Source organism: Drosophila ananassae, chromosome 3L (assembly GCF_017639315.1).
Source record: "Drosophila ananassae strain 14024-0371.13 chromosome 3L, ASM1763931v2, whole genome shotgun sequence".
NCBI classification, from domain to species: Eukaryota; Metazoa; Arthropoda; class Insecta; order Diptera; family Drosophilidae; genus Drosophila; species Drosophila ananassae.
In genome coordinates this window covers 8,082,987-8,095,327 of record NC_057929.1, presented here as the reverse complement: position 1 = coordinate 8,095,327, position 12,341 = coordinate 8,082,987, and the positions used below count along the sequence as shown (strand labels likewise).

General features: G+C 38.0%; 1 protein-coding gene across 1 annotated transcript; it reads left to right on the top strand.

Annotated features, from left to right (window-relative positions):
* Nucleotides 1-3,888: 3,888 nt before the first annotated feature.
* LOC6494711 (odorant receptor 59a) lies at nucleotides 3,889-5,091 on the top strand. The gene is made up of 2 exons (XM_001959774.1): nucleotides 3,889-4,613; nucleotides 4,677-5,091. Exons 1-2 carry the CDS (start codon nucleotides 3,889-3,891, stop codon nucleotides 5,089-5,091), a joined length of 1,140 nt encoding a protein of 379 aa, XP_001959810.1.
* Nucleotides 5,092-12,341: the final 7,250 nt, after the last annotated feature.

The window sequence follows — 12,341 nt, the reverse complement described above, 5'->3', positions numbered from 1 at the left end:
CTTTTAGGGTTAATGTTTATGTTTTTAATTTCTTTTTGCCACAAATATTTTGATCAGTAATAAGCATGTTTGTACTATGCCTGGCTCTTCTTACTGTCCAAATAATATTTCAAATAGTAAGTCTAAACCACGTTTATATCTATATTAAAAATATTAAAAACATAAACACAGACGTGTGAACCCCTGACGATCTACAAAACTACAAATGTGGAATGCGGAACTGCGCCAAAGTACTCAGTAAATGGCTCCTGTGTGGTCAAGGCGATTAATTGGAACAAGGCAGTGATCAATATGGATGTATATCTTCTTCAGCAACTTAAGAACATATCAGTAAGTTTCTCATTAGCTTATCTAAGTAATAGCTTATAAATATTTCATTTAAGGTACGACTCCAGGTCTTCAAAAGAGACTACACCAATAAAATGCAACCGTGGTTGATTGATGTCACGATCAATATGTGCGACATTATTGGACGAAGAAATTTTCTGCCCTATGGAAAAATGATTTTTGGGATCACAAAATCATTTTCAAACTTTAATCATTCATGTCCGTATTCGGTGAGTAAGTTTGGCAATTAGTTATGTACTTAATGGACTTAATCACTTTTAATTTTAATACATATAGGGTCATATATTTAGTCGTGGACTTTATATTGATGAGAAAATATTTCCAATCGTATTTCCCTTTGGGCTTTACAAATTGTCACTTCTTATATATGAAAATTTTTACGACAGGCCCCGAGAATATGTCGGCTTAATATCTCTCACTATTGAAGCGAAGGCACCATATACCCCAAAGCGAAACAAGACTCGATCTTAAACAAGTTAAACCAGAGTCAAAAAATAACAAAACAATATTTTTAATACAATGTGCTAACCGAAACTCAATATAATAATATATACATACTGTTACCTCATCAATGGTTTTTTGACAATACAGTATGAATACAGTAAAATCAATTATATATCCAAATATATATTACTTGCATATTTAGCTTGAAATATCTAAAATAATCTAAATGTTCAACTCTTTTAATATGGGTTTGTAACCAAATTTTTAATAGAATTATAATTATATCAAACTTTTGGGGTCAATGTTTTTTTGCCACTAATATTTTGATCAGTAATAGGGATGTTTCTACTATGGCTGGCTCTTCTTACCGTCCAAATAATATGGAAAATAGTAAGTCCAAAACAAGCTTAAATCAATATCAACAAGAAAGGAAAGCTAACTTCGGGCGGAATCGAAGTTTATATACCCGTGGCGCCACGCATCTTATACTATTAGATATATAGCAGATCGTATATAGTTGGCCGATCCTTATGAAATTTGGCATATTGAGTTATATTGCCCAAAGAGGAATCCATTGAAACTCCCATGCTTCTAACTTGAAAAACAACCAAGTTATGGCATTTTCGATCTATCAGGTATTGTAGCTATAGAATATAGACGGCCGATCCTTATAAAATTTGGCAGATCGGATAAATTTGGCCAAATTAGAATGCATAAATATGAGCATAAATATGATTCGCTTATATGAAGACTTTCGGATTAATTTCAGTATATACTGAGTCAATGTTTCCCTTTATATAAAAAAGAACCCAAAACCGGAGAAAATGACATAATTATTCCAGACTATGGACAATAAATGCGTTTTAAATTACAATAAAACTAAAATGATTATAATCAAAATAATATTAGGTGAGTGTGTTACAATAATTTAAAGCAGTAGCAATAATGTGCTTAGTATTTCAAGTTCTGGTTGCCGCTCTTCTGATCGGGAATATGGTACAGTTTAATAAATTAATTTCAAATGCCACCTTATACACACATATCTTTCTGGATTATAAGATCTGTGATCCCCTGATCATTTACAAAACCACAAATATTGAATGCAAAACAACACCAAAGTACTCCACAAACGCAACTTGCAGATTGAAGGCCATTAACTGGAACAAAACTGTTGCTAATATGGATATGGATTTTGTGAGGCCAATGAATAACATTTCAGTAAGATACTTACCAAGATTCTAAATCAATCACCATCACTTATTGGATAAAAGATACGGTTACAGATCTTCAGGAGGGATTCCACCAATCAATTTCAACCATTTTTGGTTGATGTCACCGTGAATATGTGCGATTTTATTCTTCGACGCACTTATTCGCCTTATGGAAAAATAGTTTGGAATTTGGTCAAAACCTATTCCAACTTTAATCACTCGTGTCCCTATTCGGTAAATGAGTTATATGTTAAATGAACATAATATTATTTTCAAATTGCAGGGACACTTGTTTGCCCGGGAAATATATATTGATGAGAAATTCTCGATGATGGTGTTACCTTTGGGCCTCTACAAATTCACCGTGACTGTTTTTGAAAATTTTATAAACAAACCTCCTGAATATGCAGGCACCATCAGTTTATACGCTCAGGCAATGATTCCCATTAAATCAAGGAGACCTCGAAAAACGCTTTAATTTTTCGGTTGTTGGGGTTTCGGCTAATATAAATAATAAATGTTCATTTAAAAATTATTTTTGAAGACTTTTTGGGATGGTTTCTGTTGCTATTGCCTATATATTATATATCGCTTATAATATAATTAAAACTATATTTGTTCCAACCAATTACCTTTAAAAATATTTCGGACTTCATTAGCTCTTTGCAAGTGATATGGAAAATTAGATATCATATCAAATTTAATCTTTGAACTTTAAAGCCAAGTACATGCTGAATTGATATTCCTAATATAACCACAGACATAGTTCCAATATGTTGGTATGCCATGGTAACTACACAGTAAGATAATTATGTTTCTTGTGGCATGAACCGTAATTGGGTTATGGCATGCACAGTCCAGCCAGGCGAAAGATTTCGCATACAACGACTATTTGGAAGCGAAACTCTGGCGCTGCGATGGGAAAATGTCACAATTAAGACCTTAGATGTTTCAGAAACAGTGTCATTGCATTGCAGCTATATTCTTCATGCTAAGGGTGTTCGCAACCCCAGTTTATAGTCGTATAGTCATCGCCATTTTCTATTTTTGGCGCGCTGCCATTTCAACGGCAATGCAACAATTTATGGTGCTGTCAACAATATGGCAACATGTTTTTTGTCCGCCATGCCTCTGGACATGCTAATTGCATGCACCATGCAAAAATATCAAGCATGGTTCGCAGCCGTTGAAATTTTTACGAAGCTCTCAATTTAATGCCCCATAAATTCGTATGTGAGATCGTTCGTGTGTAGTACGCGTGTAAAATTGACAGCGAGTGCGCCATAAATTCTGTAGCATACTTTTTAGCAAAAATTTTGACACACATGCATACGCACAAAAACCGCTGACAAAAGCAGAATAGGCAAATAATACCTAAGCGAGCATACAGATTTTTTTGTCAGTTTTATTAATTAAAATGAGAGCCCTTCCAAAAAGACACCTGAATTATGACATGCGATTTTCCATGCATTTTCGCAATTTTGTTAAGAGTTGACCACAAATGCTAGACCCACAAAATGGTATATAACCCACATTTCTATTTATTTTTTTAGCAGCACATTTAACAATTAGATAACACGTTTCATTTTCATTTCTTCAAAGGACATCTTGTAGAAGACAAAAAAAAACAGTAATTACTCAAAGAAATCTCCTTTATTAATACGATCGTTATAATATAATACATCCCAGTATAATATATTCCAGCCTTCCTTTAATGGTCAAGTGGAAATAAATTTAATCAACAGCAGGTGGCCATCCTTCCTAATTTCAAATTCCTAATTGGTTTAACCACGCAACCTTAATTATCTAATTAGGCAGCACTCATTCGAGTATTTAAGGAGGCTACGGAGGAGACTGAGTTTAAAATAAAGGAAACCATAAAATCATGACCGATGGAACAGTTGATAGTCTTGTATTCTTCCGAAGCCACTGGACAGCCTGGAGAATTCTGGGATTGGCGCATCACCGCACTAAGTCGTGGAGAAACCTCTACTTACTGTACAGTCTTGTGATGAACGTGTTGGTTACCCTGTGCTATCCTCTTCACTTGGGCATGAACCTATTCCGGAACGGCTCCCTCACTGAAGACATTCTCAACCTGACGACCTTCGCCACTTGCACAGCCTGTTCGGTAAAATGTTTGATCTACGGATACAATATCCGGCAGGTGATGGAAATGGAGAGGCTTTTAAGGCTCCTGGATAGCCGAGTTGTTGGCCAGAAGCAACTGAATATTTACAGCCAGGTTAAAGTGCAGCTGAGGAATGTCCTTTATATTTTCATTGGCATCTACATGCCCTGTGCCCTGTTTGCCGAACTCATGTTTATATTCAAGGAGGAGCGTGGGCTGATGTATCCCGCCTGGTTTCCCTTCGACTGGCTCAACTCCACTCGATACTATTATATGGCGAATTTGTATCAGATAGGTGGAATAACCTTTCAACTAATCCAGAACTATGTAAGCGATTGCTTTCCAGCAGTGGCACTCTGCCTCATATCCTCGCACGTGAAAATGTTGTACAAGAGATTTGAGGAAGTTGGGGAAGATTCTGAAAAGGATGCCGAAAAAGAACTGGAAGCCTGTATAACCGATCACAAGAACTTGTTGGAGTAAGTACAGTTTACATTTTTTAATAAGTTTTTTGAGTTTATACATTTTTTTATGATTTTCAGACTTTTTCGCCGCGTTGAGGCTTTTGTTTCTCTGCCCATGTTAATCCAATTCACAGTCACCGCCCTGAATGTCTGCATTGGCATTGCAGCTTTGGTGTTTTTCGTCACCGAACCCATGGCCCGAATGTATCTGATTTTTTACTCGATGGCCATGCCCCTCCAGATATTTCCAACCTGCTATTTTGGCACTGACAATGAATATTGGTTTGGGAAACTTCATTATGCGGCATTCAGTTGCAACTGGCATCCTCAGAACAAGAGCTTCAAGCGAAAAATGATGCTTTTCGTGGAGCAAGCCTTGAAAAAGAGCACGGCAGTGGCTGGTGGAATGATGCGAATACATTTGGACACATTTTTTTCCACCCTAAAGGGTGCCTACTCCCTATTTACCATTATTATACGTATGAGAAAATAGTTTGCTTAAAAACCAACCAAATAAATAAGATTTTTAAGTATTCAATTTCAATTGGCAAACACTATTCACTTTTCAAAAGATTTAATCAATAACCTGACTCCTGTGGGCAAGCCAGGAAGCCATTTGTCGTTTTCGCGTTCAAAATGGCGGACTCGCCGCTCCATTTTGCCAAAACGGAAGTGACTGCAGTGGCCAAAGGCAAAAAAAAATGAGTAGCTAATAAGAATTGAAAGCTGCAATAATTGGTATTTGATTCCAAACTTTATTTCTCTTTATTTCTCTCTACATCGCTTACCTTATTAAGTATACGCCACGTGTGCCCAATGACTGGATCGAATGGCGACTAATTGAATCACTCTGCAAAATTTGCATAAGACCAAATCAATTGCTCAGCCAGGATAACAAGCCTTGAGCCAAATGCCATTGCTCGCATATTTATTTGCACAAGCGGTAAGACATTAAAAGACTTTTGCCTTCCATTCGAGTCCAGAGTCGGAGCTAGAGACGGAGTGCAGAATCCGGTCCCAATCCCAGTGCCGGTCCCTATCCCCGAGTTTGTAATGCGCTTAAGTCGGCACAAAGTCCGTGTTGGATCTGAAAGGGAAGTTAACATTGTAAAATGGACAAAATGGACAAGCCAGACCGAAGAGGCCGAAAAGGGACCCAAATAGCTAAAATTTATAGCTTGCAAAAACTAAAGAGCAGCCTGGGACTTTGTATTCCAATCGATTTGATGACCGTGTACCATCCTTGGGCATTCAAACTTGATTTGAATTTATTACAGAACGCATTTACTTCTGTTTGCCGCCTAATTCCCCAAGCCGAGCACGTACACTAAAGTCCGCGTCCAATTCCGATTCCGAGTAGTCGTCCCAGTCCCAGTTCCAGTCCCATTTCCCAAAACCCAAACTCCTGGACAGGACATGCTTAATTTTTAATAAAAAAGAAAAAATCGACTTAAAGTTTCCCACCCAGGACCTTTGTGTATTTAGCAGACTCAGCTGGTTGCTATCAGCCGGAAATTGTATTTGGTCACTTGGCTCATTTCGTCAGGACCTCGTCATAGCCATTATCATCATTATCATTTTTCCCTGCTTATCATTTCTCCCCCAACCGAGTTGAGTCTGCAAGTCTGCGGGGGAAACTCTAACTGTGGCAAGTCCATTGCACTTGGGCGGGATGATTTAAGTTAGTTTGCAGAACTCGGACACTGCAAAGAAATTTGGAGTAATATTCTGTATACTTTCTATATAAATATTTCAAAAAATGCGCTTTATTCTATTTACTATTCTCAGAAGAATAAATATACAAATTTGATATAAATAGGCATGTTATATTGTTTTCTAACAGTGCATAGCACTCAGCTGGAGTGGCTCATTGGCCACTTGCCACAACCGAATGTAATTTGTTGTTCAGCAGTACGTTAATACGGTTGCAACAGCGGCAAGTGGCAAGTGGCGGTACTGCTCCTTATAAGCCAGCTACTGTTGCTGTGACAGCCACAAGTGGCCAAAGGATGAGTTGGGGGCCATACACGAAGATCCTGATGAGGATTGCTTCGTCGTTGAGCATCAAGTGGTTACCGTACGTGAAACCCTCGAACTGTTCGACGTTCGAACCCTCCAATTCAAGCAAACAGGTACACACGTAAATCAATTTTCCGCTTTCCCACAACTCCTAAGTAACTCACCATTTTCGCCAACTTCCCATTTAATTAGCAATAATTTCAGGGATAAATAGAAAGGTAAGAAAACCAAGGGAAACTATACCCAAACAGCCTGCAGCTTTGACTTGAAATTAATAGTTTTCACATACTACACTCCAGTACAACGATGGGCAAGAAGTTTCCAGTTCACTAAAGTGAATCAAAAGAAAAATTATCCCAAACTTTGTTGGGGAAACTTTTGTCAATGGCTTAACTTGGCTAACAGCCACATGCTTTTAAAGTCGCAAAACGTAGGGGCAGCTGCAACGCGGTGTACGTTTAGTAAATTACAAGGTTTTCGTAGTCCTACCATATTGTGGCTCAGATATACAGGCGAATGTTTATAACCAACAAGAAAAAGTTTTAAAGAACACAGTTTTTGAAAAAGAATCTTGAGTCATTACAAATTAGTGTAAGAATTTATTAAACACTATACTGCCAAGTATATATTTAGAATTCAAGCCCCTGACAGAACTCAATACCCATATGGCCTCGGATAAAAACCCAAATTTTACAACCGGCATAAGAAAGTCACTTAACGTGGCCAATGGCACATTAAGTGAGCGATGAATGGGACTGGTGTGGTGAGTAAAAGTTAATTTTGGCCTCAAAATGTTGGCCATGTATAAGTTTATATGTATTTAGAGCCACGCATGTAGTTTGCCAAAGATTTACAAATTTAAGGATGGGCAAAGAATTTTGACGGCGGTGGTGCTGGTAGTGGCGGTGGAATATTCGTCAGTAACAACATTTTGCCTAAACTATGCCATTAACATACAAAACTTTCCCAGCAGCCGGCCTCTAGTCCTCTCTCTTTCGATCCACTGCCCACCATCTCTTTCTGGCAACCCTTCGAAGCACGTAAATACTTGCCAGAAACTTGCACGAATTAACAACAAAAAGTTTGTCCTTCTTGTGTGACGGAAAACTTGGATAGAATAACACAAGACTGACGCTGGCAAGTGACAATAACACAACAGAACCGGCCCAAGACCGAGAGAGATGGCAAGTTCCGGTTGGAGGGTAAGAGAAAGATACAGATGGTGCGCCAGCAAGATTTATAGAATGTTACCAGGATTTTGAGAGGAAAAGGATTTTCGGGAAGGGGGCAGTGCCAACGGAGCCAAATGTCAAACAATTTGCGGTCTTCTAACCCGGCATACTTCAACCCCTCCCACAATCCATTCCCCCTATCTCCGGGCCAACTTCCCGCCAACTCACTTGTTATTTAAAGCCTGGGCCTAAAGGCCTTTTGGCCAAAGTATTTATAGCTCAAAACTTTATGAGTGCCGGGGCCCATAAAAAGAAAAGCACTTCGCCCCGGCATAATTGCCGCTAAAGACTGTTTGGCGTCCAATGTGGATTGTAGTCCAACTATAACTCATTACGGCTAATGAGCGTTATTTGTGCCCAGACTGGCACCCCCAGACCAGGAGCAGGACCAGGACCCGGACCCGAACCCGGCCATCTCCATTTTACATGAGACATGATGACAGACTGGCAAAAGGTCGAAAATTACTTTGACTTGTGACGCTCTGACAGAAGCTCACAAATACACAAGGACGAGCGGGCTTTAACTCGGCCAAAGGGATTACGTTTAATTGACAGCGACAACAAGTGACAGCCACTGTCGACTTGGCCAAGAGCGGCAAATAGAGGTGGAGACAGTGGAAAGCATGAGCGATAGGAGTATGGGGTGGTTTGGTGGAAAATCTTCAAAGGGCTTAATCTTGGTAATCTCCTTTTTGAAAAATATTTTAAAAATGGTTCGTACGTTTTAAATGAAAATTGAATCCTACATAAAAACATAATATAAATACCAGAGTGTAGTTACTAAAATCTTTAAACTGTATATTTTAAAGCATGCTTTTAGGGTGCTTTCAGAAATAATCAAAAATATACAAGCTTTTTTGTACTTCGTCGGATTGTGAAAAAAACTTAATCTTAACTCATTATTACTCATCCAATCCCTTTAACTCATCCAAGTATCTTTATGTGAGGCCAAAAAAATCAATCTATTAGGTTCAGCTTTTAAGAATTTAAGATCTCAATGAAGCAGATAAATCCCTTCAAAAGAATTTTAAAAGACTCTCTTTTTATGCATTTAATCCTTCGAAAATGCACTCAAAAGCATTGATTCCGATTTTTTGTAGACCTTCCTTGCTGGAAAACCTGCAAAAAATTTCCCATTGCCTAAATTTACAATAAGCCACTTCCCGAGCATACAAAACGTTAAAATGGACCAGAAAATGCAATTTAAAGGACATCCTTTGGCAGCCTGTTTGTCTGAACGAACTGTTTGCGGATGGTCCTGTAGTTGAGCTTAATCGCAGTTAACACACTGTCGTTTAAATGCAAATGATGCGACCCAAACAGCTAAAATAAACGTGGCCAAGAGGCGTCTTTCCCCACATCCCACTTTCCACATGTGTGGAAAATGTGAATGGAGTTGCGGAAAAAAACGGAAAGTACGTGGGTAACCAAGGAAGCGAAAAACAGACACTGGAAGGTTGAAGTTTGATATGAAAAATAACATTCCAAATCATTTAATGTATATATTTTTAAATTACTAACAATGGTTTAAAGAAATGTATTTAGGAGACTCATAAATTCGAATCATTTATATTTCATATTTTCCCTCAGTTCCCTCAAATCTCTTATTAAAAGCGACCAAGTGGGCGTGGCCGGTACACGTGCAGCCCAAATTGGTGGATTTTGGCATCGAGTCTGCGGGACAATTGAAATTTTAAATGCTGCCAACTGGCAATGACAATAATAAAGCTGATGAGCCCGTGACGACGAGTTGGTTGGTTGGCTGGATTGGCTAAAGGACGACCATAATTATGCTGATGATATGTGTTCTACAATATAAGTACATGCCTCGTGGGGCTGATCCAATTGTTTACTCGAAAATCTCTTTGCGAAATACACGTGCCACTTTGGGATAACAGATCCTGGATTATTAAAAGTACATGTAAATGCGATTTATTGTTTAAACACATTTAACACAAATAAATATTACGAAAAGGGCTCTGGAGAATTGCAGGATATTTTAAGAATTGATAACAGCAATTCTTAAATATGAAATAAAATATAAACTTTTTTTGGTCAATGTTTGCAACTAAAAATGCTTGGAAATGTTTTCACTGAAGGGTCAGAGTTTAGGTAAAGGTAAATTTTAGCATAAATCTGTTTTTTGTAAGAGTGGCATTTTGCATAAAAAGCTCCAAGGCACAGTTACATTTTTACGGTTCGTTAAACATAATAGGATTTGAATTTATTTGTTGCTTATTTTTCAAACTTTTAAATGCAACTGGAAATCTTGTGTGTGCTATTTTTTCAGACTCTTTAGAAGGATTTATTTCATAGAAATATCCATTTTGAATGAGTCACAATCTAAGATACAGACTCCAGCAATCACGGTGGCCTTGACATGTTTTAGTTTAATGATTTGGTCTCGATTAGAGCTACGTGCAGTCCGAATAGATAAACATTTGTTAAAATGGCATTAAATTACACGAATGTCGGCTGACAAGAGGCAATTTAAAACTAATTTTGCGTTCATCAAATGCCACCACAGTCAAGGCACATGAAATAATTGCGCAGATATAAAGATAGAGCCGTAGCAGAGTAATTATTTTGGAGTATAATTTTAAAACAAAGAACGTTTAAATGTTATGTATGAATGTGTGAAATAGAAAGCAATTTTTTTATATTTTAATATATAATTCTTCTTAGAGGCTTCATAGCCATTGTGCCTAAATCATTTTTCTCCCATTAGCATCACTAAGCAACCTCAGACAGTTTTTGTTTGCACTTCATTTAATGCAATCAATCGAAAGATGATTCACATTGATTGGGCGAATGCCACAAGTGATACAGAGTGGGGAGTGCCATTGGAAAAGTAATTGAATTATGGACATTAAACAATTGATGCTATAGGATTCCAGACACTTGTGACAGTTTGAATAAGTACTTTTGTTTGCTTGGAACCGAGCCATTGTATGCTCAGCCAATGCCGCCCTACCTCACATATGGGAGCCAAGAAAGCATTTAAGCCAAAACCCATTAACCAAAACATGAGCCCAAACAAGCCCAACTCCACGTAACCCGAGATTTTGACTCTTCGTGTGTTTAAGGTCAATGCCGTGGCTTGTCGCCATAAAATGCGTGCTGTAAAAATAAACTTGGATCGTAATTTTCGAGTGTACTCTTGGTGTCGTATCTGGGAGATTCGCGAACTTTTCAACCCAGAAACAGAGCAAAAAGCAGCTAGCCCAAATGAGACATGAAGCTTCACTTTTATAGAAAGTTCTATTTCCGGATTTTCTGATTATCTTATCATTCAAAAAAGTAATACCAATCAAAAATACTATCTAATAACTATAGTTTGTTAATGTCATGACTGGTTGTTAATAAATAAAATCAATATACCAGTTACAGAGTTAAAATTAGAAGCTCACAGATAAGAGAGCTGTGAAGATCTACAATAAATATTTACAAAGAACACTTACAAAAGAAAAAACAAAATCTTATATACAAAACTTTGTATAAAAACTCAATAAATCAAAAGAAAATCTAAGTAAAGTTGTATTTTTTTGGAACCACAACATGTGTGGAAAATGAACTTGACCCTTGAGAGTGGAGTGCATTCAATTGAGATAACCCTCCTGAATGTGGTTAGAAAAGTGATGGGAATAGTGGATGGGGGAGTGAATGGGGAAATGGAGAAACAAACCAAAATAGATGAGAAAATAACCAATGGGCATACACACACACAGTCGACCATAATTGAGATGCCAAATGGATTCACGTGTGAGCCAAATTTCCCCCGGCCTTCGAAGAATCCATCTGCGTTGGCAATTCACTTCCTGGAAATCCTTCGGTTATTCAAACATTTCCGGAACTCATAGTCGGAACCTACTTCCGCAATAGAATCACGTACAAATCCAGGACCAATTATTGTCCCCTGAACGAATCCTGAATTCAGGACGTCTGGGTGCGAATTAAACTCAAATTTGATTTTGGAGCTGGTTTGGGGATTTCGTCCAGTATCATTAGTGATTGGATTTTTGTTATATTTTCGTTGCCCATCTCTGACCATTCGTCATGCTCTGGTTCCCATCGATGCCAGTTCTCGATGCCATTTCAATGGATAAGCAATTAAAACTCGCCACCAAAGAATGGTTCAATAACTATCAATAATTTTCGACGGCAATTTGCCGATTTTCTCCATTTTCGCATAAATAACAATAGGAGACGAGTGTGGCAGTCAGTTGAACGGAGTTTCCAGACTAACAAACAGGTCAATATTATACACCAAATATCGATAAAGTTAACCTGCGCAACCGTCGACTGCAAACTGCCATTTGCAAACGGCCAGCAAACAAATCAAGTGTAGACTATTTGCAAACAAGGTAACTATAAATATTCGCACCCAACTGTCTGTATATTGGGAGAGACCACGCGGCGTATGAGTGATGCAGTACTGGTGCAGTGTTGCAGTGATGCAGTTTGACGCAACTGACTCATCTCGTTTTAAGTA

Excerpts from the sequence above, each read along its gene's own strand:
- LOC6494711 (XM_001959774.1), top strand. The coding sequence starts at position 3,889 with ATGACCGATGGAACAGTTGATAGTCTTGTATTCTTCCGAAGCCACTGG. Across the intron at positions 4,614-4,676 it reads GATCACAAGAACTTGTTGGA|ACTTTTTCGCCGCGTTGAGG; the intron begins GTAAGTACAGTT and ends TATGATTTTCAG.